We start from the raw sequence: 27090 nt of genomic DNA, 5'->3' as shown, positions 1-27090 counted from the left end.
GCCCGACATGGGGTTTGATGCCCCGACTCTGAGATCACGACCTGAGCTGAAACCAAAAGTCGGATGCCCAACCAACTATGCCACCCAGGCACCCCAAGCCCCATTTTTAAAAAAGATTCTCTTTTTAGGTAATCTCTACACTCAGCATGGGGCTTGAACTCACAACCCCGAGATCGAGAGTCACACACTCCACTAACTGAGCCAGCCAGGTGCCCCAAGGGAGCCCCATTTTTTAAAAGTGTAAAACTCAAGTTCAGAGAGGTTAAGTAATTTACTCATGGTCACACAGCACTGCCTGCCTTCTCTCACTGTTTCTGCCTGCCTCTCAGGCAAGGCAATGTGGAGAGAGGGCAAACTGCCAAGCCCATCCTTCCCCTCCTCGGAGGAGGATGCCGGTTCGCTCTGGAGGTGTGGGCCCCGGTGCAGCCTCACTCCCTCCCCAGGAGCCCCAGGTCAACAATTTCTCCACCCCCCAAGGCTCTCAGGCCCAGGGTGACGTCATTGCCCACCAGGCCACCAATCTCCCCCAAGGAAGGAAGGCCTGAGACCACCCAGGCTGGGATGACCCTACACACTGGCTTATACCTTCCTCCAGCCTAAGTATCCTCTTGGTTGTGGTAACATTTACGTAACAGAAAGTTTCAACCATTTTAAATCATGTTTCGGTGCCTGCTTCGGTGGCCTGCAGCCCATCCACGATGGCCACCACCATCTACCTCCAGAATGTTTCCATCACCCTCAACAGAAACCGCGCCCACCGACCTGTAACTTCCCCTGCCGCTCCCCCAGTGGCCTCTAGTCGACCTTCTGACTTTGTGGATTTGACTGGTCTACGGACCCCACGCAGCCCTGCCCTGTGTCCGGCTTCCCTCCCCGAGCCTGACGTCCTCAGGGCGCATGCGTGTTGCAGGAGGTGCCGGAATGTCCTTCCTTTTCACGTCTGAATAACATTCCACTGTTTATTGTTCATCCGCCAGTGGACACTTGCGCTGTTTCCCCCTTTTGTAAATGATGCTGCTGTGAACACGGCTCTGCAAGGATCTGAGTCCCTGCTCCGAATTCTTGTGGGGTATCCAGCCTAATTATTAACAGAACCCAGGGGACCCTCAGAGAGGCACAGTAACTGCCACGGTCACCCTACCGTCAGAGCAAGGCTCGGTGCTTTTCCACGGACTGCACGGTGGGTGCCAGGGGCCTCGGGTGCTGGCCGTGGTAGCAGGGCCCGCACCCTGCCACACCGGCACTGCCCACCTGGGCGGAAAATGGGTCCCGTGATTCCTGACCACGGCCCCCCACCGCTGCTCTCCTCGGCAAGCCCCTTGAACCTGACACTGTGACCTGCTTGGTGGCATCCCTAACTCCTAGCCCAGACAGTGGCACTCAGGAAGCATCTACAATCTCCACCAACAGATGAACGGATGAACAACAGGTGGTGCGCCCACAGCATGGGAACGTTAGCCATCAAAAGCAGCGACACCCCGCCACCTGCTACAACACAGATGAACCTGGCCACCCCGATGCTCAGTGTTTCACTCAGCCTGTCGCAGAAGGTCACCTATGTAGGATTCCACTGATGTGAAATGTCCAGGATCAGCAAATCCACAGAGACAGAAAGTAGATGAGCGGTGCCGGGGGCTGGGGAGGAACAGCTTCCCGCGTAGGGGGTTTCCTTTTGGGGTGATGAAAATGCTCTGGAACCAGACAGCGGGGGCGGTTGAACACCACCCGGAAAAAAATGCCACTGAATTGCTCACCCTGAATGGGTGGATCGTCTGGTGTGGGGACTGTCATCTCAATAAAGCTGTCATATTAAGAAAGAAAACCGGAGGCTGCCAGTGGAGCTGGACTGGAAAAAACCCAACTGTGCGCACGAGTGCCCACCAGCCGGCTCTGTGGCTCACAGCACGGCTGAGGGAGGCCCAGACGCCATGCTCAGGCCTGAGGTCAGGAGCCCCAGTGCTGCCAGCTGGTGCCCTGGGGTCAGCAGCCCTGTGGCTCCCAGAAAGGGCAATTCCTCTCTGCAGGTCCCCATTTCGAGCCCTGTGGGAGAGCCCCCACCCCCCCACAGGCAGTTGGCAGGTGGCCTGATGCGGCCTGCCCCCTCCTTCAGCACAGGCACCTGCTGGGCCGGCCTTTTCTCAGGAGTTGGGTGGCAGGGTCCTAAAGCAAGAAGGAAGTGCAGGGCTCCACCCAGCCCCACCTGGCAACCTGGCTCTTCTGTGTGCCCGCAGCAGGGGCCATAATTCACAGCCCTGAGGCAGCCCCCTCTGTGGCCTTCTGCCCCAAGTGACCAATTCTCCCCTGACCTAGGGCCTGCCAAGGATGATGGGATCAGACTGCCGTTGTAGCTCGCTGGGCCTGGGGCTGTGGGGTGCTCCCCTGGCTGGGAGGCAGCCCCCAGGAAGGAGCCAGCTCTTGGGTGGGATGCTCTGGAGCTGGGATGGAGTGTGAGTGCCTGGACGTGGAAACCAACACGCGGGGCCCACCGTATCGGCACATGCTGCCTCCCTGTGTGTTGCTGCCTTGCTCTGCATCCTAGCAATGTCCCCACGAGTTCCACCCTCTCCGAGTATCAGTCTCATCTGCCCTGGGCCCCTGCCTGGGTCTGCTCCCAGCAGGACAGCAGCCACGTGGTACCAGCGTCAGAACAGGCCCTAGGACAGCGCTCTCGGGGTCAAGCCAATGCCGTTCCCCTCGCTCACCCCAATCCTCTCCATGCCTGGCTCTCAGAGCCTGGGGACTCTGACACTGTTGTCTGAATATGCCTTGCTCAATCACCGCCCACCCGCACACAGTGCCTGAGCAGAAAGCAAGGCCAACCGGTCCGCAGATGCCTAGAAGGCTACCCGACGGGCCCACGAAGGGAAAGAGAGTCACCAAGCAGATCCAGGTAGACCCACTCGGGGGCCAGATGATGGGGGGCACCAGGGTCCAGCAGGGCCTCTTCTCTTCCTGCCCCAAGGCCTCTCCGGGAGAAAACTGCTTTCCGTCTCCCAGCCCACCCTAGCCCAGGTGGTGCCAGTGGTCAGTCTGAGCTCACCACATAAGGATGCCCACAGGGCTGCTCCCCACCGCCCCCGCCCCCAGCTGCCTGGAGTCCACCCTCTGGGACCACGGCACAGACTCTGCAGTGCAGGCCGAGGGGACATCTGCAGACCCCACCGGAGCACCCGAGCCCGTGGCCACGACACAGGTGGCTGATGCTCCTTGTCCCCCGCAAAGAGGCTTCTTCAAGGCGGGCGAGGCCCCGATGCAGGGAGTGCTGGGGCGACAGTGACCACAGCTGCTCCTGCCCTCCCGTCCAACCTCCCCGGGTGCCTGCAGTCCCGCAGGCCCCGGCCTGTGCCCCACACTGGCTCGTCCCCGCAGCTCCCTTGCTGAGCCTGTACTCTGCGTTCGAGCAGTTTCCACGGTGACTGCGTTATGACGTGCGCAGGGTTCTCTCCCTCCCACGTCTCCCCCTCCACGGGACAGTCAGGAAGCCAGAGCCCTCATCGGCCATGTTTAGAGCGGCACCGGCACATGGCAGGTCCGAGACTTGATGTTTGTTGAACAAATGAGAGAACAAACGCAGGCCTGACACTGATCACGACGGCCAATGTCTAGCAGGGGCTCGCGGTGCACCAGGCGCTATTCTAGACGTCACGCGTGCGCTAACTCACGACCGGCCCGACAGCCTGCTCAGCCAGACACTGTTACTATCCCCACGTCACAGAGGAGGAAAAAGGCCCACAGCTTCTTCTTGGTCTTCTACAGGGATCCAGAACTAGTGCATGGCCGAGCCAGGATTTGAACTCGGGCAGGGGGACTCCACGGGCCAGATCCTCCAACGAAGACCCAGATGGTGTATGCTGCGGGGGCAGGGACGGGAGGCCCGGAACTCTCGCCCCTCTCTCCCCAGGAGCTGCCGGGAGATGCCCATCTGATTGGAAAGGGATTCCCGTTCAGGGAAGCCCCAGGCCTATCTAGGGGCGTTATCACTTGAGCCCCCATAACCTAGGAGGAAATCACCTAAAGGCCTGGCTGGCCAAGCTCCTCGACAGCAGCTGCAGGGCCCAGTATGGGGGTCCCAGATTCCAGGGGCCTTCTCCAGGCTGCAGAACTCCCGGGGCAGGGGGGGCCGAAGTACACAAACCCCGGTACAGAGGTCCCACACCAGAGGCCTAGCACACCTGCTGCCCCACCAAAGCTCCCGGATAGATCCATCCAAGCAGGGCAGAGAGCAAAACGCCCATTCCCATCCTAAAACTCCACCTCCTTCCTGGAGGTCATCCCAGGCTGAGCCAACAAATTCACAGGGGCCTCAAAGATGACTCCCCACTTCTGGTTTTAAGTGGCAGGGGAGGGAGATGCTACTGTTAGCCAACTTGGGGAAGTCAGTGGGGCTGGGGACCAGACACACACATAAGGAGCTGCTCTGGAACAAGGTGTTAAAGAAACAGCTATAAGCAATATAGCTACTGAAGATAGCGGAGTAAGATCCCAGGTCCTGGGGCGCCTGGGTGGCTGAGTCAGTTAAGCGTCTGCCTTGGGCCTAGGTCATGATCCCAAGACCCGCACTGGGCTCCCTGCTCAGCGGGGAGCCTGCTTCTCCCTCTCCCTCTGCCGCTCCCCCTGCTTGTGCTGTCAAAAAATTAGACAGAATCTTTGGGGAAAAAAAAAAAAGATCACAGGGTCCTAGGGGACCAGGACCACAATACAGATTCATTCAGCAAATGATTCACCGCCGGGGGGGGGGGGGGGGGTCTCCCTCCCTGAGCTGCAGCAGGGAGGACCTTGGAGAACCAGCCACCTGCACTACCGGGGGTGGGCGGGGAGGGTGCAGGGCCTCACTCCCTGAAGGGCTTTGAAAACAGAACCTCTTCTCATTTACTCCACTCCTTGCTCCTTTCTCCTTGTCCCCCATTCCCCTACCGAAGCCACTACAAGCTCTCCATAAATGTCGCAGGGGAACTTCCTGTTCCCTTCTAAAGATGTAAACACTGAATATAAATGACCAAATTTTGCAAATTTGTGCACGCGGGAATCGAGGGCTGACTTTCAAAAGCACACACGCCTCCTTTAATTCGATAAGTAATTACAAATCAAATTACACTTCACACTTTGTACGAGGCAGGAAGCATCTCGTCAGAGTCTGGTCAGGAACCAGGATGCCAGAAATCTGAGACTTTGCCCTCTGGCCTGAAACTAGGCTTAGAAAAGGAGCACAAAGGCTCGTGCCTCTCCGGAGAAAGGAGGGATTTGCAAATGCAAAGGGCTGCATTTTTCTCCCGCTCCGGGCTCCTTCCCTTTTCCGAGGAGGTGGCGGAAGAGAAGTTGCAGTTCTCCGGAGGAGACCCGGTGGGTGTGTGCCTGAATCATGATCTCCCAGGACCCCGCGCCCTTTGCGGACCTGGCAGGGGACACAGTAGAGAGAGTGCCATCCCCATCTGATTCATTCATTCATTCCTTCAGGGGCCAGAGGCGCCCCAAAGGCGGGGAGGGGGGATCCCCGCTCCTACCGCCCACCAAGGCTCCTCGGCCTTGCTCCCGCCAAACACGTGAAAGCAAGCTTCTCCTCTATTGTGCAGGAAGGAATCTCAAGAAGCTCTTCGTTTCCATTGGCCCGACACAGATTTGGACAGCGGCCACCTCTCACCAGGCCACCCCACCCCCTTCTGGAAGAGGCCCTCTTCTGTTCTTTATTTGCAGCCCGGCCTCCTCCTTCCAGGGACTCTCGGCCAGGCTCGGTGGCCCCACTGAGACTTCGCTCAGAGGAGGCTCCGACCTGCAAGCCGCCTGCCCATATTCGCTTCCTAAAAAGCAGGCTGCAGAAATGACAGGCAGCCAGGGCCAGGGATGAGCCCTCCGACTTCCTGTGTCAAGGACTTATTTATTATTCCGTTTTCCACCACCCATTGGCCTCACAGGATCAGGGACTGTGTCTCCCCAAGCCTCTTCCCACCCCAGAGAACCTTCCAGCATGATGGGCCCCCACCCCAAAGCAAATGCAGAATCCAGCCCCGGCCAGCCCGCCCACCAGGTCCGAAGAGGCCGGCTGACCACAGAGATTCCGTTAGTTCTTGGCAAACATTTGCCAAGTTAAAAAGAGAAAGAAAAGATCCTCCCCGTGGATGGGTGGAAACTGGCCATTTGTCACAGCGTGGAATTTCCTCTTATCAGGGATGTCCCCCTAAGGGGGGGGTGAGGCCTCCCCTTCCCCCTCTTCTATCAGCAGGACTGTCAGCAGACGCTCCCCAGGGCTGGGGGTAAGACCGGACAGAGGCTGGGCCACTGGGGGTTCCTCCCCATGAGGTCATCTGAGAAAACAAAAAGCAGACAGGTTCCCCGGGTGCAACAGGGCAGCCCCCACCCACCCTGGGGCTACTAGAAAAAGATACCAAAATTCACCCCCCCCCCAAAAGTTATGAAACAATTCACATCTGTGCAGTTCTGGCCAGGCCTGGGGTGGGGTGGGGTGCTACCTAAGGCGACCTCATGCCCAGAACAGACTTCAGGAAGGCAAAGGCAGAGCCTGGGAGGGGGGCTGAGCAGGGAGGGGCACATTCCTGGGCCAGAAGAGAAGCCTGGCCAGATGACCCCCGAAGCAGGGAGATGGACAGCTCATACCACCGGCCGATGGGCTGAGGGTCCAGGAAGGGTGGGGGACAGGCGGGGGCAGGGTCAGCAGCTCCGGACCACCTTGAATCAGGTCACGCATTCGTTTGCAGTTCCAGCTCTGGGCTGAGGGGAGTCAAGAGAGCTGGAGTCATTTGCTCTCCCGCCTCTGGGTCCATCTTGCTCAGGAGGGCAGGGGCTCTGGAAGCAGTGGGTTCAGGGCCTGGAGATCAGCAAGGACCCTTCCCCGGCTCCCTCAGCCTACCGTAACCCGTCATGTCCTCAAAACCCCACTGCTCCCTGCCCCCCTGCCCCCTCCAGCCCCTGCTCACCCACAGGAGCCACTCACCCAGTGAATAAACCAAAGAACGACCCTGTGCAATCTGAGGACCCACCCTAGGGTCACATGCTCTCTGAAGGGAACGTGGGATGGACTACCCGCCTATGCAAGGAGTCTCGGAAACACACGCACCCCTCTACCCAGGCCCTTCACAGGAAAAAGCCGTGTGCCAGGACAGCTCACTTCCATCACCTCTGAAACACTGCCTGGCAGGGGGTGGGATGCTGGCCGTGGGCGGGGTGCAGATACCCCCGCGCCCAGTGCTGCGTCACACAGCAGAGAGAAAGAAGCAGGTACGGTCCATCTTCCCGTCTGCGCTGTGGCACGAAGTCTGGGTGCACTCTGGGCTTGGGGTTTTGAGTAGACACAGCCGCCAGGCCTCTGCAGAGCCAGAGTGCTTAGGGGTCACCCCTCACCCCAAGCTACAGGGAATGCGCCCTGACCACCCCAACCTTTCCTTTCCCGAAACGCTCTCTTCTCTGGGCTTCCGTCTGGGCCTCTACTGCTTTGCCTCCTCCATCTGAGGCTAATGCGGCTAAGGCTCTTTGCTAGCCCCTCCTCCACCGGCAGAATCAGTCCTGGTCCCCGGCTGGACACTCTACTCTCCCCAGGCGACTGCCCATCCTCTGTGCATTAAATGCCAACCTCTGTCCACTTCGAATACTGGTGCTGACTGACCGGTACCTCCTACTGCACTCGCTGTGACCCTGAGCAAGTAACTTAACCTCTCTGTGCCTCCATTTTCTTTTGTGTAATTGGAATAATAACACTTGCCTCCCAAGAGCGTTATGAGAATCAAGATTATTTACAAGGCGCACAGTCAACGCTCTAAGTCGTCGTTCATAAAATATGGGCCCATGCCCAGCTCTCCAGCTTGGGTGCATGGCCCGTCTCCCCGGCTCCTATCAGCTCCACAAACAAGGCTCCTCAGAGAGGTTCTCCCCGCCCCCTGCTCCTGGAGAAACCTCCCTTGTTCCCCCAGGTTGTTGAATGAATAGGGAGCTCCCTGCCCTTCCTCCCGCCCTCCTCTCTTCCCAGAACATCGTGGGGGGCCGGCCACTGCTCCCTGGCCAACCCAGGTGGCGCCTCTCCCGCCCTGGCCCCCAAAGTGCTGGCCTGCATCCTTTCCCACGGGCTCCCCCGCGGCTTTCAGTGTGTGGCAGCGTGTGAGTTGGATGTTAACCATTTCCAGCTTCCATAGTCCTCTGGAGCCAAGGAGCACCCAAGAGGAAGGATGGATGAATGCACTTCCGGGGATGGCTCCTAGCCATTCAGAAAATTTTGCTCAGGAAACGGGGGGGGGTGGGGGGGGCGCCTGCTGAGGAGGAGAAGTGGGTGGACAATGGGCGGCCTAGTGGCCTGTGTCCGGCCCGATCCCTAGCCCCGTCCTCACCCACCAGGCGGTGGGGCTCTCCTAGGGGCACAGCAGAGGCAGAGCATGGGGCGGGCAGGGCAGGCCAGGCCAGTGCACAGGGGCTCAGAGCAGAACACCTGGGGCCACCCCGGGCACTGCCCTGAGCTGCTCCCCAGCTGCAGCCGGCCTGGCCAGTGCCACGGTGCCAAGCGGGTCCCCTACGTGGGGAGACCAGGTCATGGGTCACTGGGCAACCCCAAAGATATGCCCCCGGGAGCTGGGGTCTGCCAGTGAGTTGCATAGCCCCAGGGTGACTTTTCCGGCCATCCCTGAATCTTCGGTCCAGCTGTTCCATGTGATATACCTCCAGCCCAAACTGAAGAGCAGTTGGGACAACTGGCAATGAGAATTTATTAACTGAGTCACCACCAGGGGCTCGGCCAGGGGCTCAGACATAAGGGGCCGTGGACCACCAGAGCAGCGCTGACCCCCAGGGCTGGGCTGTGCATGGATACTTTAGTTCCTCCTTGGATTCCACATTTCCTGCGGTAATTAGCTGCGACTCTTGAAATGAGACCAAAAGAACCACCACCACGGTACCGTGTCCTTACACAAGTTAGGACAGAAGAAAGTGCAGCAAGAAAGCGTGCCCGTCGGCGGGGTCCCCCCCCTTCGCGGGACACCGCCCACCGGCAGACCCCAGCCTGCCCGCGCCCTCCGCACCCCGCGGGGGTACCTGCCTGCGGATCGGAAATGTCAGCCTCCTCTGCCTGATTGCGGACGTCGCAGGCACAGAACCTGGAGGCCCCGGGGGTGGGAGCCCGTCCCCTCCCAGGTCCCTCGGCCGCCGGCTCCGGGAAGGAGCCACATTCATATGGTAATTTCTGCCTGCGAACTGGCGAGCAGCAGCGGCCCCTCCAGCCGCAGCCGAAGGAGGAGGAGGAGGAGGAGGAGCGGGGAGCCTGGCCCCAGCCTGACCGCCCTCTCACCGCCTCCCAGCCCCGCCAACCGGGCCCTTCCCGGTGCCCTCATCTCGGGCTGCGGGGGGGAGGGGCGCAGGCTCCTGGGGGCAGGCGGGGCAAAGGGCCTTCGCCTTTTGTGCTCACGTGGTGGTTTCAGATGACAACAGACACGGATATGCGTTCGTTTGAGCCTAACTTTTCCGTGTGTGACACTGGGCACATGCTCCCGCCGCCCGTGCCCCCTCCAGGGATCCGAGAGGCAGCACCCTGCACTTCCACCCTCCCGGGAAGGAAGTGTCTCCCTGGAAGCATCTCCCTGAGCCACGGCGGGTGGGGGCAGGGGGAGCACATTTCTCTCAGGAGAAAAAAGGAAGGCCGCTCCCACACCCCAGTCCGTTCCCCCTCCCCCACTTCCTACAGGGGGTGGGGGTACACGCAGCCCAGCCACTCCCCTCCACCCACTTCCTCTCTCCCCTGGCAGGAGCGTGGCTGCAGCTTCCCTATGGCCCCGGAGAGAGGACACGCGGACCTTCCATTTGCCCCTCCTGCCTAGTTCTGGGCCCCATGCAGGCGAAGGGAACCAGAAGCCAGCGCCAGTGCTCAGCTGCAGACCTGAAAGGCTCCTCTGTGCCCCCCCCACCGACCCCCAAACCCACCCACAGGCCCAGTCACCATATCCCACTGAGCCGGCCCTGCACCCCTGGAGAATTGTCCAGAGACGCATTCAAGACATGTCATGGGGGAAAGCGCAAGAAACGCACAGGGACTAGGGGCCAGGCAGGACGCACACTGCGCCCCCACCCGGTGCTGGCGAACCAACTGCCTACCTGGCGACAGGCAGGTCCCCAAGAGAAATGAAAACACACCGTCCACCCCAAGACCCGGGCACCCATGTTCACGATAGTGAAAACGCGAGAGCATCCCTGATGCCCATCTACGGATGAACAGGTAAACAGAACGCGACGTGGCCATCGTGTGGAGCACTATCCAGCCACAAAAAGGAACGAAACTTTGGCACCCGCCACAGCGCGAAACTTGAAGACATCGCACCGCCTGAGCCAGATGCATGGGATTCCACTTAAGGAGAATATCCAGAACAGGCGAATTCACAGAGACCAAATGCAGATCAGCGTTGCCCGGGGCTGCAGGCAGGGAGCTAGGGAGCGCATGGCTGCTAACGGGTACAGAGTCTCTTCTGAGGGGAGGAGAATGTTCTGGAATTAGTGCTGATAACTCCGTGACTTTGCAAATGCATTAAAAATCGCTGAATTGTACACTTTGAAGGGTGAACTTCTCGGTGTGTGAACGCTATCTCAACAAAGCTGTTAACGACAACGTTAACGGGTGACCCGTGAGGGCTCCCCAATAAACGAGAGCGGGGACTGTGTCCGTGTCCACGGCCAGCTCCCAGCACTGCTCCAGCTCTGCAGCCCAGGGAGTGGGGGGCTGGGGGGGTCCTCGCCCTGTGCCTTCCTACTCACCCTCCCCCTGCTGCTTGCACCAGCTGTGCTCATGAGGACTCATCGTTAATCTCAGAAAAAAGGGCCCTCGGTGGCCCACGCTGGAGCCTGCAAGTCAGAGTGGACTAGGAGTGGGCCCCTTTAATACAGAAGGAGGCCCTAAGCCTCACCCTGAAGGGAGGGGACAGTGGGAATAAAACACGCAGCAATCGGCAACCACAGAGGGTGCACTCGGCTCATCCCAGGTCTCTGGGCAGGAGGGACAAGGGAAAATCCACTCAGCATCCCCTCCCGGATCCCGGTACCAGAACCAGCTGTGCGCCCCCCGGATTTCCTGAGCCATCTCTGGCAGCACCCACCCCAAATCTGTTAGAGGCCCCAGGCTTCTCTGTCCCTCGTCCCAAACCCTAAGGATGCTGCTGGAGGAGGCTCCGTGAAAACAAGTCAGAGAGAGAGAGAATTCACCGAATTCTCACCCACTTGTACAGGGCGGCACAGGCCCCAGAGGGAGAGGGGCCTCCGGCGGCTCAAGGTTTAGTTCTAACTTTAGTACTGAGTCTCCCAGTGCCCTGTGGTGTTAATTATCTCTTTACTCCCCAGCTGTCCTTGGAGAGCCCCGTGGTGAGGAGGCAGCCCAGAGCAGTACACATGGAGGGGCTTCCCTCACCCCCAACGCACCCAGCAAACCCTGGGACCCTCCGAGAACCAGCCTCCCAGCCCTGACCCAGTCCAGTCTCCCCCACAGCCCCGTGAACTAGCAGCAGACAGGAGTTTCTGCTCTTGCGCCGGAGGCAGAAAGTGAGGTGCAGACAGAAGCCCCTGGCTCATCTTCCCACGGCCCACGACGGGCCCGGCCCCAGCTGCACCCCAGGAACCAGCAGCGTGAGGTTCTAGCAGGCCAGGCCTGGGTCTCAGGCCCAGAAGTATCTCTGCACCTTACTGTTGAGTGGTGTCCAAGACGCACCGCTGGGTGAGTGTATAAGGAAGTGACAAAGACAGAGGTAGCTATTGGCACCCACGCAAGGTCCCAAGAGCCTCAGGGAGACAGACCAGGTACTCCGGTTCCACTGTGAGCCCCGGAGGAGGCTGGGGAGGCAGCCAAGACCTTTGGAAGGATGGCAAAGGTCAGCTAAGGAACCTGTGCCAGGCGAGCAGGAAGCAGGCATCTGTGGAGCGGTGTTGTGTGGAGGGAGCTCACGGAGGTGGGCGGCCTGAGGAACAGCACAGGGGACTGGTCCCACTGTGGAGGCTGCCACCTGCACCTGGACAGGCAGGCACCATGCCACAGAGCCCTTCCTCTGCCCCTCCTGTCCTGCTTCCCTGGCTGCCCCAATTCTCAGCTGCTCTCCTCTGTGTCTCGGGGGAAATTCCAGGGAGCCCAGGGGAGCACCCCAGCACTCATGGGCCCTGAAGCCTTTGCTGAGTCCCCACCGTAAACGAGCTGCCTTCCTGGGGACACCCGTGGGTCCTAGGGCATCTCATCTTGGAGCTGGTGTGTCCTTACCGCCTAACTGGATTGGAAGCTTCTGGAAGGCCCGCCTCGTGTGTTCCCCTACCCTGCTCGGCCCAGGGCTGCCACATGGTTAGAACTCATGACAGTAGCAGCCGCAGGCTAGCATACATTTCCGTGTCCAGGGCCACACAGTCTCTGTTTTATGTCCATTCACCCTCATGCCAAGCACATAAAATGGTAACTGCTATCCTGCCTTCTGGACGCTGGACGGTGGTTCAGAGGGGGCGAGTCACGTGTTTAAGGCCACAGGGTCATCCAGAGGTGCACAGGGGGCTGGGCAGGTCACTGGCCCCACGTGGGAAACCGCCTCCTTGGAACACACATCCTGTCACTGAATTTGGGGAGCGGGCAGCCAGGCCATCTCCCAGCGAGTGAGCAGAATGACCGAGCACATGAGGGGGGCGGTCAGGAGCCTCAGGAAACGCAGACCCGGTCCTTAGGGGGCCGGCTTATGCCTAGTTAGCAGAGGTGGACACCCAGTTAGCCCCCGTCTCCGCCAAAGACGAGGGTCTTCCGGCTACCTCACTCCACCCTACTCTCCCCTCGTCTGCTACAGCCAAACCGGGCTCCCCACTGTTCCCCAACTTCCCACCTTCCACCTGGAGTCACCGCCTCCTTCGCTGGAACAGCAGGCCTCACCCAGGGGGCTGTGTTCTCTTGGATCTGGCCTCCAAGGGTCCTTAGTCCGCTGGGGCCCTAAGCGGGGGGCTAGGAGGGGCTCACACTAAACTTGAGTAGGGGACGCATGGGAAGGGGGTCCCAGCTCCACTGTCGCAATTTGGCCTCAGCAGGCAAGTCGCTGAACCCATGGGGCCGAGCGACTTTCTTCCCCGGGCCTGCGCCCTGGCGTCTGCCTATAAGGTGGGGAGAATGGGTTTGTGCCATGAGCTGTAACATCCCTGGTGTGGGAGGACGGACCGGGAGCGCGCAGCCCTCACTGGGCACCATTTGGCTGCACGGTCCCCTCCCGCAGAGGAGATGGTGTGAAGCAGCCCCCCGGCCGGCCAAGTGAGCTCCAGTGCGCTCCGGGGAGAAGAGGCTGCAGGAGCGCTGGGAGGAGGCGCCTGCATCCACACAGAGCAAACCAGCCTTGGGGCGGGGTGGCTCCAGGGGTCAGCGTAAAGCTCACTTCTTCTGTAATAAATAAACTCATTCCTATTAAGTGACCTTACTTATTGTCTTGGAAGAAACTTTCTCACCCACCTAAAAACGCTTTGGAGAGGGCGCCTGGGTGGCTCAGTTGATTAAGCCACTGCCTTCGGCTCAGGTCATGATCCCGGAGTCCCGGGATCGAGTCCCGCATCGGGCTCCCCCTTCTCTGTGGGGAGCCTGCTTCTCCCTCTGCCTCTGCCTGCCACTCCCCCTGCTTGTGCTCACTCTGTCTCTCTCTCTCTCTCTCTCTCTATGTCAAATAAATAAATAAAATATTAAAAAAAAAAAAAAAAACGCTTTGGAGATGACTTCACTCTTTTGCCTCAGTTTCCAGGTATGGAACCAGGCAGCCTCGTTACTTAAACTCCCCAAGATGAAGACCGAGGGCCCCGGGCACCAGGCCCAGAGCCGACTGTGGTCAGCAGGACAGTGTCGGCCGCAGGGACCGGCCCCAGCAGACTGACGGCCAAGCTCCGGAGTGACGGGTACCAGCCCTGCATCAGAAGAGCGTGTGGTCTGCAAACCGAACCACAGCCTCCCTCCACTCCGTGGTCGTTGTCCACAGGCCTAGGCCGGGACAGGTGAGTGAGGCCAAGAGGCAGAGAATTCCTAGTAGCACACGAGGCCCCGCCACGGATGTGCCACCTCCCTCCACTGCTCCGCCGAGCTGCCCACCTGTGGCCCTCCAGCCACAACCGGCAGCCATTCCCCTCCAACTCAGTGGGGCTGCTGTCACCAGCTTTAGTTTTTGGAGCCCACAGCAGACAGGCAGCGATGGGGGGGCAGCATGGATCCTTTCCTTCGTCCCCTACTTCCCCAGAACCAGGGCACGGAGCAGGGCCAGGGTCATCTGGTCCAGTCCCCTGCCCCAGGGAGAATGCATTCAGATCCTGAAGAAAACACTCCAGAAGAGCCTGTGTTGAAGACAGCAGGACCCACGGCTGCTCTTGTTAAGGCTCTCGAGCTAGTTGTACAGAAACCAGAGTATTTGGACAGAAGATGAAAAGCTGGAGTCACACCATGCTGACCAGAGTGCATTCATTCAAACGTGAACTGAGCAAGCTCCTGTGAGGTCCGGGACCCGGAGACCGAGATCGATGAAATGCCATCTCGACGCAAGTCCACAGTCTAGCGAAAGACAGGACACAAACGTCCCCCTCCAATGTGGAGGGGGGTGTCCTCCACGCAGGAGAGTGGATTCACCGTCCTGCTCTGGGCTAGGAAAATCTTATCTGCTGTCAGAGGCCTGGTGACAGGCACCTAGAACTGGGCCTGGGAGGCAGGGGGAGGTCTGTGCACATTCCACTGGGGACACCAGCAAGGACACTCTTCCGATGACCATCCAGATGACCAGGCATTCAGTGCCTGGCACTCACAGGGCAGGGCCGGGGCTGGCAGGCCTCTGGGGGACACAGCAAGGAGCTCCACAGCAGCACCAGAGAGCCTCCTTCCCCAAGGCCAAGTGGGGGTCAGTGTCGGTGACTCACCCCCAACCCAGAGCTGGGGTTCCAAATACAGCCTTGGGTGCTTGGGAGCCAACATCTCAGAGGCTGTCCCCTCACCCCCAGCTTCAGGAGAGGGACAAGAAATTTGGGGGTGCTTCTGCCATGATCCAGCTACTGAACCCAAACCAAATTCCCCAACGTTGAAAACTCGGTCGAGGTTGAAACAGCCGGGACAACGGGAGTGAGCCGACAGGCTGACCCTCACCTTGCAGACCCTCTGCGCGAGGCTGCTGTCCCCAGACCAAGGCCCAGGCCCTCCTCGCAGAAAGCAGCTCCCGAGCGCGGAGGAGCAACTCTGCTCTGATGGTGGGAACAGCCCGCCCAGACAGCAAGTGGCAGCTACAGGCCCCTGCACAAAGTCAGGATCAGAACTTGGAACCCCTGGGCCTCGCAGGCCTGTTCTTCTGCCCCTCAGGCCTGGAGGCCCGGTGCTTCCCAGAGGTGGTAACAGAGAAAGAGATGAGGGGAGCACCTGGACCCCACTCCTGCACCCCCGGCCCAGGGCCGAGCCATGACGGGTGAGATGTGGCCACCCACCCCTCCACCAACTGTGGAACAAGGCTCCCAATGATCCCGCTGGGAGGTGGGCGGGCTGGAGGGCCTGTAATTAGACCTGGGCCTCCCCTGCCTTCCCGCCTGCTCCTCCAAGATCAGGCTCGCCTGCACAGCTAACTGCACAGCCCACCACCCTCAGGAGCGGTCCTGGGCAGGCCTCGTAAGACTCCACTGAGCTCCTGAGAACAGGCCCCTACCTGTCCAAGGAACCAGGCTGACGCTCAATAAACAAATCAAAGCTTGTCAATGGAAGGCAGAAGTATGGGAATGGAGTCTCGGCCAAGGGCTGTGATTTGTGCTGGAACCATCTTCCCCAAGAGCCCGGCTGCAGGGAGTAGGGAGCAGGGCTATCCCGAGATCATGGTCCCTGAAATAGTCATTCTTCCTGTGCACTTGGCCAAGAAGAGTAGGAGGGCGCCCAGAACCCTCGGGTGGTACGGAAGAGCCGACCCAAGAGTTCATGGCACAGGGGGCATGGCATAACGGAAGCTCGGCCAGTCAACCAACAGCTTCCTAAGAAAGCACGGAGATCTCTGACAACACAGGAAGCTGGGCATGGCTGGAGGCTGCTGGGGGCGCTCTCTTAAGGATGGGGTCTTCCCCTCTGTGAATGCCCCTAGGGAATGCTTCTGTCCTATCTGACAATGACAAGGGCAGCTCAGGCAGTGACATAACAGGAAGTGGGGAGGGTATGTGGCCAGGGAGGTGGGGAGGGGTGGGGAGGGAAGTCAGCCCAAAGACTCTGGTCGCCCAAGTGGGTACAGGGCTTCTGGGGTGAAAGCCCCTGTGAACCCTGTCCTCCAGGCTTGGGGCAGTGGGCCAGGCACTCAGGGAATGACCCCACGGGCCCCAACCAGGGCTATCTTTGGCTTGGGTGGGTGGAGCCTTGTGACTGCCCCCTTCCCATCACGAAGGGTGCTGTCTCCTGGGTCCTGGAGCGCAAAGTGCCCCACACAGAGTAGGCCCCTCCCCACACACCGGCGACCTGGCCGTCATCCCTGACGCTGTGCCAGCCACGTGGAGCAGTCTGGCGGAAATATACACACACACACCAGTGGACGCAATAGTGTTGCAGGTGCCACAACACGGAAATGATCGGGGGCAGTGGGAATGCCTGGGAGGGGTCAGCCACGGAAGAGGTCTCCTTCCACAGTCACACCTTAGCCCAAAGGTGACCCAAAGGAGAGAAGCAAGAACCCTACCCTATCAAAGAGGTCTCAAGCAGACACTGGCCCTCTGGCCCCAAATGGTTAAACAAACTCATTCTTCTTTCTATTTCCTGGAAAGGGGCCCCCTGGGTTGCCACGGGGAGCCAGCCAAAGAGAAATGACATTTATGTAAACACCCATGGAGGCAAAGCAACATGAATGAAGTGGGAAACCCACATGTAAATTATAAGGGAATCTAAGGGATTATACGAGAATGGGGACTTTTTCTCCCTTGTCCCCAAACAGGATTTTCCATGAGGGATCCAAACCAAATTTCCTACTGGGGTGCTGTCCCTACAGCCAGAAACCCACTGACTGGACGGCACATTTTTCTCCAGGAAAGGAGTTTCAAACTGCTCTTTGGTGAGCAGAGATGCTCCCCCAAACCTCTGACAAAAGCCCGGCAGATTTCCTGGCAGAGAGGAAACGGAGGAGGACCAGGATGGAGGGATCCTGGGGGGGGGGGGGGGGCGGCATGTGGGATGAAGTTCCAGGGGCAAATGGCATTGGCTCTGAAGCACCTCAGCCCTCCCAGCATTGGCGCACAAGTGATGCGCTGGGCCGGCGGTGGGATTTGAGTCTGGGGGTTTTCCCAGAGTCTCGGCTGGAAGGCCCTTTCGATAGCAGGTCCCCATGGAGCTGCTTCCTCGCCCCTGCTCCTTGACAAGGAGCGGCGGACTGTTCCACTCCTCCTCCGGCAGGGCGCACGCATTCCGGCCCCTGCCCGCTCCGGGAACAAGCCGCACCTCCCCACAGCTCCCCGGAACCCAGAGACGAGAAGCAGCCGACTCCCCGGCGCACAATACCACGTCGGATCCCGCATTTCTAGCGTCTGCTGAAGCCCATCTCCGGCCCGCCCTCTGGGCCGCCGGCCCCAACGGCTGACAATCGGTGCGGAACGGTTTTAAGAGGCACGGTGGCCAATCCGAGTCCGCCCCCCCCCCTCCACCCCGGCCTCCTAGAAGTCAGGGAAGCCCCTTGCAAAAGGGAAACAGGCTCCAAGAAACTCCCCGCCGAGAAAGACCTAACCACTCAGCCTAGCTGGCCAAATATTTACAAAGAGATAGCTGTGGCCGCACAAAGCCCTTTTCTTCTGCTCCGCGGCCGAAAATCTGGGCCCCGCGTGGAGACCGAGCTCCCGCCGCCCCTCTCCCGGGGACCCGGGGCTGTCCTGCCGGCGGGGGGGGGGGGGGGGGGGGGGAGGGGCAGGGGATCGCCCCGGGGAGGCGCCGTTCCCAGACCCGCCGCCGCGCCCTCGGAGGGCCACCGCGCGGCTGCACCACCTGAGGGCCCCCCGCCACCGGTGCGAGGCTGCAAGGAACAAAGGGAGCGGAGGACTCACCCCAGCAGCTGAGTCGGGCTGCGCCGGCCGCCGGCAGAGAGCGCGGCCCGCCCACCAGGTCACATGGCTCCGAGCCGAGCAGAGGATCAAAGGGGCTTTGTGGCCGCGGAACAAGGAGCCTCCCAGAGCGCGGGCAGAGGTAGGAGGGACCGCCTGAGAACGGAGGCTCGGGGGCAGGGCGAGGGGAGCGGAGGGGGGGGGGGTCGCCGGAGGAGACCAGGGGTGCCTGGCTGAAGGCCTGAAACCAACCGGGATGTGCGGGGTGCATCCCGGACATGAGAAACGCCAAGCTCCCCAGCCGGCCTCAGAGTCACCCCCAAAAGGAAAGCGCTCCGGCCCCCGGGTAGGAGAGAGGGAAGGAGGCTCTCACCTGGACGCCCGGTCCAACTGCCCTGGCCAGAAGTCAGTGCACCGGCAAAGCCTCCAGTCCCCTCCTCCCAAACTGTCCTCCTGCCTGGGTGAGGCGGGCCGGGAGTGCAGGCTGGTGCCGGGAATCTGGCGCTGCCCCGGGGGGCGCCCTCTCTCACTGCCGCCCCGCCCAGCACTCCCCCCTCTGCCAGGTGAGCCCCAAGTGGGCCCTGACCCCGGCCAGCTCAGATGACATGCCCAGCCCAGCGGGCAGGCCTCCCCCCGCCCCGGGTAGCAGACCTCCCCAGGAAAGCCGTCAAGAACCAAAGCCGGGGTTGTCCCGGAGTCCAGGCGTCGGGGGCCGGAGCACAGCCAGCCCTGGGTGCCGTCCACTGCCTAGGGCTACTGTGGTGGAAACACCCCCAAGGGAGAAGCAGCAGAAGGGGGACCGGGCTAGAGGCTAGGGAGATGGGGGTGGTGCCAGCTCACCCTGAGCTCCTTCTTCTTCCTGAAGCCTAAGGACTCCGATTCCGGGCGGCAGCTCCTACAGCCCTCAGGGCCCCGGGCGATGAGTCACCCTCCCTGCAGACCCCGGTGATGTGCTGGGACCCTGAGGGGGATGGGCTAGGTGGTCCCCAGAGGGAGGAGCTTGGGAGCCCTGCTGTTTGGGGCTGGGCCTGGGCGCTGGGATCTGCCAGACCCATCCTGTGCCACGACCTCTGCCCCTGATGAGTCACTCCCAGGCACAGGCGTGGCCAAGGCAGCCCCAGGCCTACTCCCGACTAGGAGAAAGTTCCCGCTGGTTTGGGGAATTTGCAGAGGCCGGGAGTGAGGAAGTTCAAGTGCAAAGGAGCCCTTAGTGACACCTGAGCAGGCTGGCCTAGGGCCGTCCATCCTCCCACTCTCTGGAGGAGTAACTCTGGCCCAGGCCCCGCTCCGATGCATGCTCTCCTTCCCCATGCCCACACCCCCCCCACCACATGGCTGGTGGGTGAGGCCCCAAGCACCCACCCCACTGGCCACACTGGCCGACTGACCACGTCCAGTTGGTCCTCCTTCCAGTTCCTCAGAAGCCAGCTCCCCCTAGTAGCAGCCACTGGTGGGGCCAACCTGGCCACTCCGCGCTCCAGAGGCCAATTTCCTCCCTGCGGCCTCCCAAGTCTCCCAGTTTGCCATAATGGCCTCAGGGGGCTGCCCTCCTGCTCCCTTCCCCACCCCACACAGAGCGCAGAGCCGCTGCCGTGGGTGTCTGGGCCCCCCGGGGCCAAACACAGGGAGCATCCAGGGGAGGGACTAGGCATCCGGCGTCCTGGTTCCCGCCCCAGTGGAAGGGAGGATGGTGGTGGACCGGAGGTGAGGGCCTCGGAGACACACACCAGAATCCAGGCCCCCCTCACTGAAATCAGCCTCGGCTCGTTACCCAACCCTGTGGGACCTGACCCTCCCCACCTGTGAAATGAACATGATCACCTCTAGTCACAAGAACTAAGACAAGAGATGGCGGACATCACGTCCGGAAGGAGGAAGACTGGCCACTCAAAATCGACGGTTCTCTTTCCTCCAAGGAGGTGGTTTCAATTAGGGAGGGCCAAGCCCTGCCAGCCACCCCCTGCCCACCCTGCTGGACCCTTGTCGCCGGGCCCTGAAGGACAGCTCCAACAACCATCACCAAACGACGCCAGGAGGGACTCCTGTCATGCCGGGTGTCAAGGCTGACACGGAACCTTGGAGATGCCATCTCCACTCTACACCTGTCCTGTGGACAGGGCTCTTCCTTCCCAGCGCTCCCCTTGGAACCTCCTTCCCTGCCTCTCACCTAGCCTTGTCCCCCAGGGCCCACCACCCCTTCCTGGGCACCACGTGGGCAACCGGCCAGCTGCCCGAGGCCACTCCCTGCGCTACCTCCTCCCCTCCCTACACCCCTGCGGACCACTGGCCCTGGAGGTGGCCTGGGTGCTTTCCGCACGTTCCCTGCTCCTCGCCCTCCGGATGGGGGTCTCCAAGAGCACAGGAGAGGGAATCCCTGCACCTGACAAGACCCCCCGCCCGGGGGGCGCTTTTCCAACGCAGAAGCCCTTCCCCCACTCTGGGGCCTGCTCAGAGTTCTTGACCGCTCGGCACACACAGCGTCTAGAGGAACAGCCTGAAGCCTGCACAGCCGCCCACCGAATCCCCCAGCAGAAACAGAAGGCAAGGCACCATAAGCACACCACATTTTAAAGTTTCCAGTGGCCACGTTTATAAGAAGAAACAGGTGACATTTAATATATTTTACTTAATACAGCCAAAATATTATCAACTCAACATGTCATCCGTATAAAAACTTTTTTTTATTTTTAATTTTTTAAAAAATAATCTATTTGAGGGAGAAAGAGAGAGAGAGCATAAGCAGGGGGAGCAGCAGAGAGAGCAGCAGAGGGAGAGGGAGAAGCGGACTCCCCGCTCAGCAGGGACCCCAACATGGGGGCTCGACCCCAGGACCCCAGGATCATGACCTGAGACAAAGGCAGTCACTTCACCAACGGCGCCCTGAAACTTTTTAGATATTTCACGTTCTTTTTTCTTTCTGTACTAAGTCTTTGAAATTCAGTGTGCATCGTACATTCACGGCACCTCCCGATTTGGATTAGGCACGTTTCTTTCTTTCTTCCTTTTAAGGTTTTATTTATTTAAGTAATTTCTGCACCCCACATGGGGCTCAAACTCACGACCCCGAGATCAAGGGTTGCATGCTCTTCTAAGGGAGCCTGCCGGGCACCGCTGGTCACGGCACGTTTTAAGCAGTCAGTGGCTGCCGTGGCTGCCATGCTGGGCGCAGCTGTCCAGGTGTTCCCGACTGCACCCTGGGGGTACACCAGGTCCTTGGCGAGCTGTTTATTCGGACCACAATGTTTCAGCACTATGCTTCGTTCTCAAGCGGTGGATGCCCAGCCACAGTTGGGGTGCTACAGGATACAGCTCCATGGAACCCACAGTGCCATCCCCTATATGGCTGAGACCACTGATCCCTACATCACAGCGTCCCCCTTCTGGGATGTGCTGGGGATATTTCCCCCAGATTCTACTATCAGAAAGAGCAGAACTTCTCCAGAGAAGTTACTTTGCTAGATTTGTGCTAAGCATCAGTGAGATCACCACCCGTTTCTGGGGTTCTCTATCCTATCCGGTTCACAGGTGCTCCGGCCGGGGGCGAACTCCTGACTCGAAGGCAGCCAGCCACAGGCTGACCAGCGACCCGACCTCAACGCCTGGCTCAAACAGGTGATGAGCTGGGCCGCTGGAGATCCCCGCCCCCCGCCCGCCCACCACCCACAGCAGCCCAGACCAAGGAGCCTTTCTGGTCGAGGGTCCAGAAGCTTGAGGTCATGTAGACTTCTGGGCTGGGAAGTTGTCTGGGGCCATTTGCAAAGGGAGAGATGCCAGAGTAGGGGGGAAGCGCAGGCGGAGACCCCAAGAAAGGAGCAAGGGAGAATAGGCCGTGGGCCAGCTGAGCTCTTGCAAACCCTGCCCTTTCTGAGCCTGGCCATTCCACACCCCGACTTCCTTGTGCCTCACGTCCTTCCAATAACCAGCTCGTCCTGCCTCTGTTTACTGACTTCAAAGTCACACAGAGCCACACTGATTAGAATAGAGTCTATAAAGACAGAAAGCGGATTGGGGGTTGCCAAGACCAGGGTGGGAGGGGGTGGGAACTGACCGCTTAACAGACATGGGGTTTCCTTTTGAGGGGATGGGAATGCTGCCCAGCCCTGTGAATGTGCTAAGTGCTACTGACAGGAAATTTCATGTTCTGGGTATCTGATACCATAAAAAATATATTTATAGGAAAAAGAGTCTAATGCATCCTTTTTTCTCTTGAGCTGGTTTGTCGTGGTTGTTTCCTACCTGGAGACCACAAGGGCCCCAAGACAAAGCGTGCTGGGGCAGATGGAGCAACACCCCCGGCCTGGAGCCTGGGAAGGTCCCCTGATATGGCAGGAGGAATTCGAGATGCAGAGACTATCCTGCGGTGTCCGGGGTCCCTATCTCGTCACAGGTGTCCTCTGGGAAAGTTGAAGACTATAGAGAAGGTGACCACATGACGATGGGGGCAGGGACTGGGGTGCCGTGGCCACAAGCCAAGGACCACCAGCAGCCACCAGAAGCTGGAGGAGGCACAAGGACAGATTCTCCCTTGGGGCCTCCGGAAGGAACCAGCCCTGCCCACACCTTGCCATACCCCAGTGACCCTGACCCTAGACCCAGGGCTTCTAGAACTGTAGGAGAGTAGGCTTTTCTGTTGCATGGGGCCATGGTAATTTGTAGTACTTTGTCACAGCGGCCCCAGGACCCTTTACACAGCCCTGCAATCCTGACCTGACCCAGAGTAAGGTAGGAGCTTCCTCCTACAAATGTGGAAAGAAACACTCAAAGCTAGAAGGAAACTTGCTCCAGGCTAAGGCAGCCCAGAAGCAGGAACAGGATCCCTCCCAGCCCTTTGGAGGGGGGTCTAGGTCGGATTTTCCAAGGCTGTCACTTCTGGGAAACTCTGGCCCCCTCGCTGGACACCAGGCTGCTGTGTGGGGGAGGGAAGAGGGTGCCATGGTGTCCCTGCCTGACAAGGAGGCCTGCCGTGGGCCATTTCCACCTGCTCGTGAGCAGCACCCACTGCCCTTCCTGGGGGACCCCCACCAGAATGGTCATCAGGGAGGTGGCAGCCCCGGTCAGCTGTCCTGCAGCAGGGTCCTACTCTGAAAGCTGCAGAGGGGCAGTTGGGGCAGGCTCCCACCTCCAAATGGGCCAGTTAGGAGAAAAGCACAGTCTGGGGGTGTCACGCACCCCACCGTGCAGGGACGCCCACGTGATGCCCAAGACCCGCCCTCTGGCCCACGGCAGCAGCAGAAGGGAAAGGAAGTGGTCACAAGGCATCCTCCCTCCCCTCCCCCTCTCACACACATTCATGCACGCAAGCCCCAGTGCCCAGGCCCCCCACTTTCTCCTGCCAAGCCCGAAGCCTGGTTGTAAACACGACACTCAGCCCTCCCACGACCTCTTTTCCAACACACGCTGGGCAAACTCCCATGGGATGCAGCAGATACTTGCCATCAAAGGCCAAGAAAAAACACCCTTCCCTTTGCTCTGCAGGTGGGTCGCTGGGCTGGCCTGCACACAAGGGCAGAGGAAGGCTGGCGGGTCAGCAGTGTGGGGCGCCGCTGATGTGGGCAGCCAGCATGTGCAGCCACACACCCCCGGGGGGAGGGGATCCTGCACACGGCCCTGCTGTCCCTGGAGGGACTCCCAGTGGCCCCAGAGTGAGGGCTCAGGCAAGCCTGGGGGGTGGGGACCTGCAAAGTCTCTTGCCACAGAGCAATGCTTAGCGGGCTGGTGGTTTGGTCATATCTGGTTGACATCTTTCTTTGGGTTCCTTTGCAACTTGACAGAGGACAACAGTCAGGCTGCTCCCAATCTCAAAGGACCCAGCGACGTCCTCCAACCGTTGATGTTCTCTCCACCTCTTAACAGGTGGTCTGCACTATGGTTCTATCTTCCTACCACCTGCTCGCGTCTTAACCTCTGCTGTCTGGCGTCTGCCCATCTCACCGTTAAAACCGCCCTCTTGAGAAAACACTCAGCGCCAACATCCAGCTCCACCAGGCTGGCCTGGGCCACCATGTGACACAGATGAACCGCCCCTCCTTCTGGAAAGGCGCTGCTCGGGGCACTAGCCTCTCCTCGTCCCACAGCACACCAGGGTCTCCTCTCCATCCCCAGAGCCACCCCAGAGACGGCCTTCCCAGCTCAGCCACCGCTCAAAGCACACTGTCTTCTCCAGGGCTTGCAGTCTCCCAAACCCCTAAAATCCCCACCCCTGTTAAAAGTCACCGCCTCCAGGGAGCCCTCCAGACGCCCTCCCTCAGACACGACCACCCTTCTGTGTTTCCAGAGTCACACCCTGATCTGGAGCACTTGCCAGAGGGACTTACTCACCCCCTCCTCGTCTCCTAGGCAGCAGATACGTGTTTGTGGAGGAAGCGGCAGGAAGGCCCCATTTCCTCCTTTCTAAGAAGTGTGGGCCTCCCACCTCCACGGTCAGGTTGCCTCTTCCCCTCCAGGGCACCTTAATACACATTTCTTTCTCCTCTTCAAGAGCTATCATGTCAACAAGGGTGTCTTAGAAATTATGTGATGATATCTTAACTTTAGAAAATCGTGCTCCTCGTCGGCAGCCAGCTCTGTTCTGCCGAGGGCATGATGGCCACTCAGGAGGATCAGAGAAGCCCCAGGCACACTTCCAACCGCACCCACCCCACCCACCCCACCCTCCCTCGGGAACCCGCGAGCCCCGGGGCTGCAAGCTCCCCGCTGACACCCAGCCGGAATCCTAGATGCCCAGCCACAGGACAACCCGAACCCTGTGCGGATTTCAAAGGCTATTCACGAACACTGAGGTGTCTCCTGCATGCTCTCTCCGGGGTGTCAGGAGGGAGGACCGCCAGGTGGGGGCGCTCCAGGTTGGCTTTAGGTGCGGTGCAGAGGCCTCGCCCTCCCTTCACCGAAACAAGGACCAAAACCAAAAGCCCGGCAGCTAAGATGGTGGGATTCTGAGTCAAACAACACAGGACAGGACTCGGTAGTGAGAGGGGGGCCCGCGGCTCTGACCCCCCGGGTGTTCGGCTTCTGGACACAGGTTCTCAATCCTAGCAGCCCGTTGCTATTCTACTGGGGAACTTCCAAGAAATACAGAGCCCTGGGCCCCACCCTGGCCTTTCCGATTTCACTAATCCAGGGGTTCGTATTTTTTGAAAACTTCTTAGGGAACTCTACCGTGTATTGCATTCCTGGTTGGAAAGCACCTTGTGGGCGCGCTGGGTGGCTCAGTCGATGAAGAGTCTGCCTTTGGCTCAGGGTCCTGGGATCTGACCCCACACACGGCTCCCTGCTGATCAGGGAGCCTGCTTCTCCCTCTCCCTCTGCCCCTCCCCTGGCTTGTGCCCCCCCCCCCCCCGCCTCTCTCCAATAAAATCTTAAAAAAAAAAAAAACACACTGTGTGGGACTGATAGATACACACACACGTCTGGGATCTGGCGAGATCCCGGGATCTATGGCAAGAGCATTCTGAGCCGAATGTACCCAAGAGGAACGCATGGGATGAGTGGGGTGCTGGGGGCGGGGCGGGGACCATAACTCCTTCAACTGTCCAGAAAAGGCCATTCAACGGGCAGGGCTCAGGCTTTTCATTAAGTGTCTCCACGCTGCCCGCTGCCTGGCTGGGGCTTGAAAAAGAACAAGAAAAAAGGAGGCCTAGGAAGGGGTCCAGAGTACATCACTGTGGTATAAAAGTGATTCTGAGAAGCCATTTGAGCTCCTGGAATCTCTTATCTGTCTAAAAGCAGAACTTCCCAGAAGGACTCCATTGTCATCAATCCCCTGCGCTGGGCAACCAGGCAAGACTGCCTTTATCACAGATGAGAAGTCTTCACACCACACCTAAACAGACGTTCACAAAACTATCTACCTCCCGTCTATTCTCCTGAGGGCCACTTATCTTTCCAAAAAGTCATTTGTTTTCCAGTAAGTGCTCTTCGCCCCCTCCCCTGATAGCATATAAGCTTCAAATTCTAACTACCCCTTTGAGTCACATTTTTCTGTAAACTCCCATATGTATATGATTAAAGCTGTCTTTTCTCTCACTACTATGGCTCTTGACAGTTTAATTTGGGGGGGGGCTCCTGCCAGTTTAATTTGTAGACCCCCAAGTCCTGAACCTAAGAGGATAGAGGAAAAGTTTTTTCCTTGCCAGCCCCCACAAAACAAAAACAAAAACAACCCCTCTCTTCACTGCAGATGCACCCTTTCCCCACCCACAGCCAACGATTCAGACCCCTGTTTCTCAAAGTCTGTGAAAGCAGGAAAATTTGTCCTGTAGGATGCTCCCATCCTGAAAGGTTTCCACAGATATATCCAACTGCTGCCCTCCACAGTCCCTCTTTGGATGTTCACAAGTATTTGTCAGCATACTAAAGATTATATTCCATAGAGTTCCTTTTTTTAAGTTTAAACTCTTTATTTCTTAAAACTTGTTGGATGGCAGAACCACTTTGCCTCTTTAATACCTATTAATGGTGCCAGAGAGAACAGAGTTTGGGAAACACTGGTTTAGACTTCTCAGCCTGTCAGCACTCTGCTCTGGTTCCAGACCAGACACCAGATTGGTCCAGACTCTCTGGACACAAGCTGGGGTGGGAGCAGAGATCATGAGCCCCACGGTAGGACGGCTTGCCCGAGGCTGCCACAGATCTTGGAATAATCTTTTTAAACCCAAATTCCAAAGTTACCAGAGAACACAAGAACATATCATGGCAGCATTGTGTATAAAAGCAGAAACTGAAAAGAACCCAGTGTCCATCAAGGAGAGAGCAGAAAACCCTGGTATATCCACCCACCGATGACCCTTCGGCAGTGAAAACGCACAGACCAGAACTATAGACACGGGGGCAGATGACCTCAATTTCCAAACATAAAAAGATGCAAAAGGATGCTTATCCATAATATGCCCCAGTTATGCAACGTGCAAAACACCACCATGCACGACCGAGAAACACAGCAACACAGCAGAAGTTCTAAGGCCCACAGGGGAAGGATGAGCGTGAGCACAGGATGTGGGCGCGTCTGGTGGGAGGAAGGAAACAGGGCTGGTTAACGAGGTTGCTCCGGCTGGACAGACGCAGGCAGGTGTTCACTGTGCAGGACGGTGCAGCTTTATTAAAAACTAA

General features: G+C 59.0%; 1 protein-coding gene and 2 long non-coding RNA genes across 10 annotated transcripts in view; 1 reads left to right on the top strand and 2 right to left on the bottom strand.

Annotated features, from left to right (window-relative positions):
- The window catches only part of SEPTIN9 (septin 9), a 151976-nt gene that overhangs the window by 15597 nt on the left and 109289 nt on the right, over window positions 1-27090 (bottom strand). Inside the window, exon 1 of one of the 8 annotated variants that reach the window (XM_035724518.1) lies at window positions 18826-18951. The exons of 4 other annotated variants lie outside the window; for them this stretch is intronic. Coding sequence is in view for 1 of the 4 variants with exons in the window: in XM_035724517.1 (XP_035580410.1) it covers window positions 17989-18265 (277 nt within the window). In the remaining 3 variants the exon portion in view is untranslated. Of the gene's footprint in view, window positions 1-9031; window positions 9200-17988; window positions 18289-18358; window positions 18593-18825; window positions 18952-27090 lie in introns of those variants that run through there. 3 more of the 8 variants (XM_035724521.1, XM_035724517.1, XM_035724519.1) reach the window with 3 other exon arrangements.
- On the bottom strand, window positions 5050-6743 carry LOC113939243. Its single transcript, XR_004819681.1, has 2 exons — window positions 6610-6743; window positions 5050-6299 (listed from the first exon to the last, which is right to left on the bottom strand). It is a non-coding gene; the product is annotated as an uncharacterized LOC113939243 (long non-coding RNA).
- LOC113939242 lies at window positions 18027-22197 on the top strand. The gene is made up of 3 exons (XR_003525176.2): window positions 18027-18127; window positions 18851-20590; window positions 21511-22197. It is a non-coding gene; the product is annotated as an uncharacterized LOC113939242 (long non-coding RNA).

This window comes from Zalophus californianus, chromosome 16 (genome assembly GCF_009762305.2).
Source record: "Zalophus californianus isolate mZalCal1 chromosome 16, mZalCal1.pri.v2, whole genome shotgun sequence".
Taxonomy (NCBI): Eukaryota; Metazoa; Chordata; class Mammalia; order Carnivora; family Otariidae; genus Zalophus; species Zalophus californianus.
This window is presented reverse-complemented; position numbering and strand designations above follow the sequence as displayed.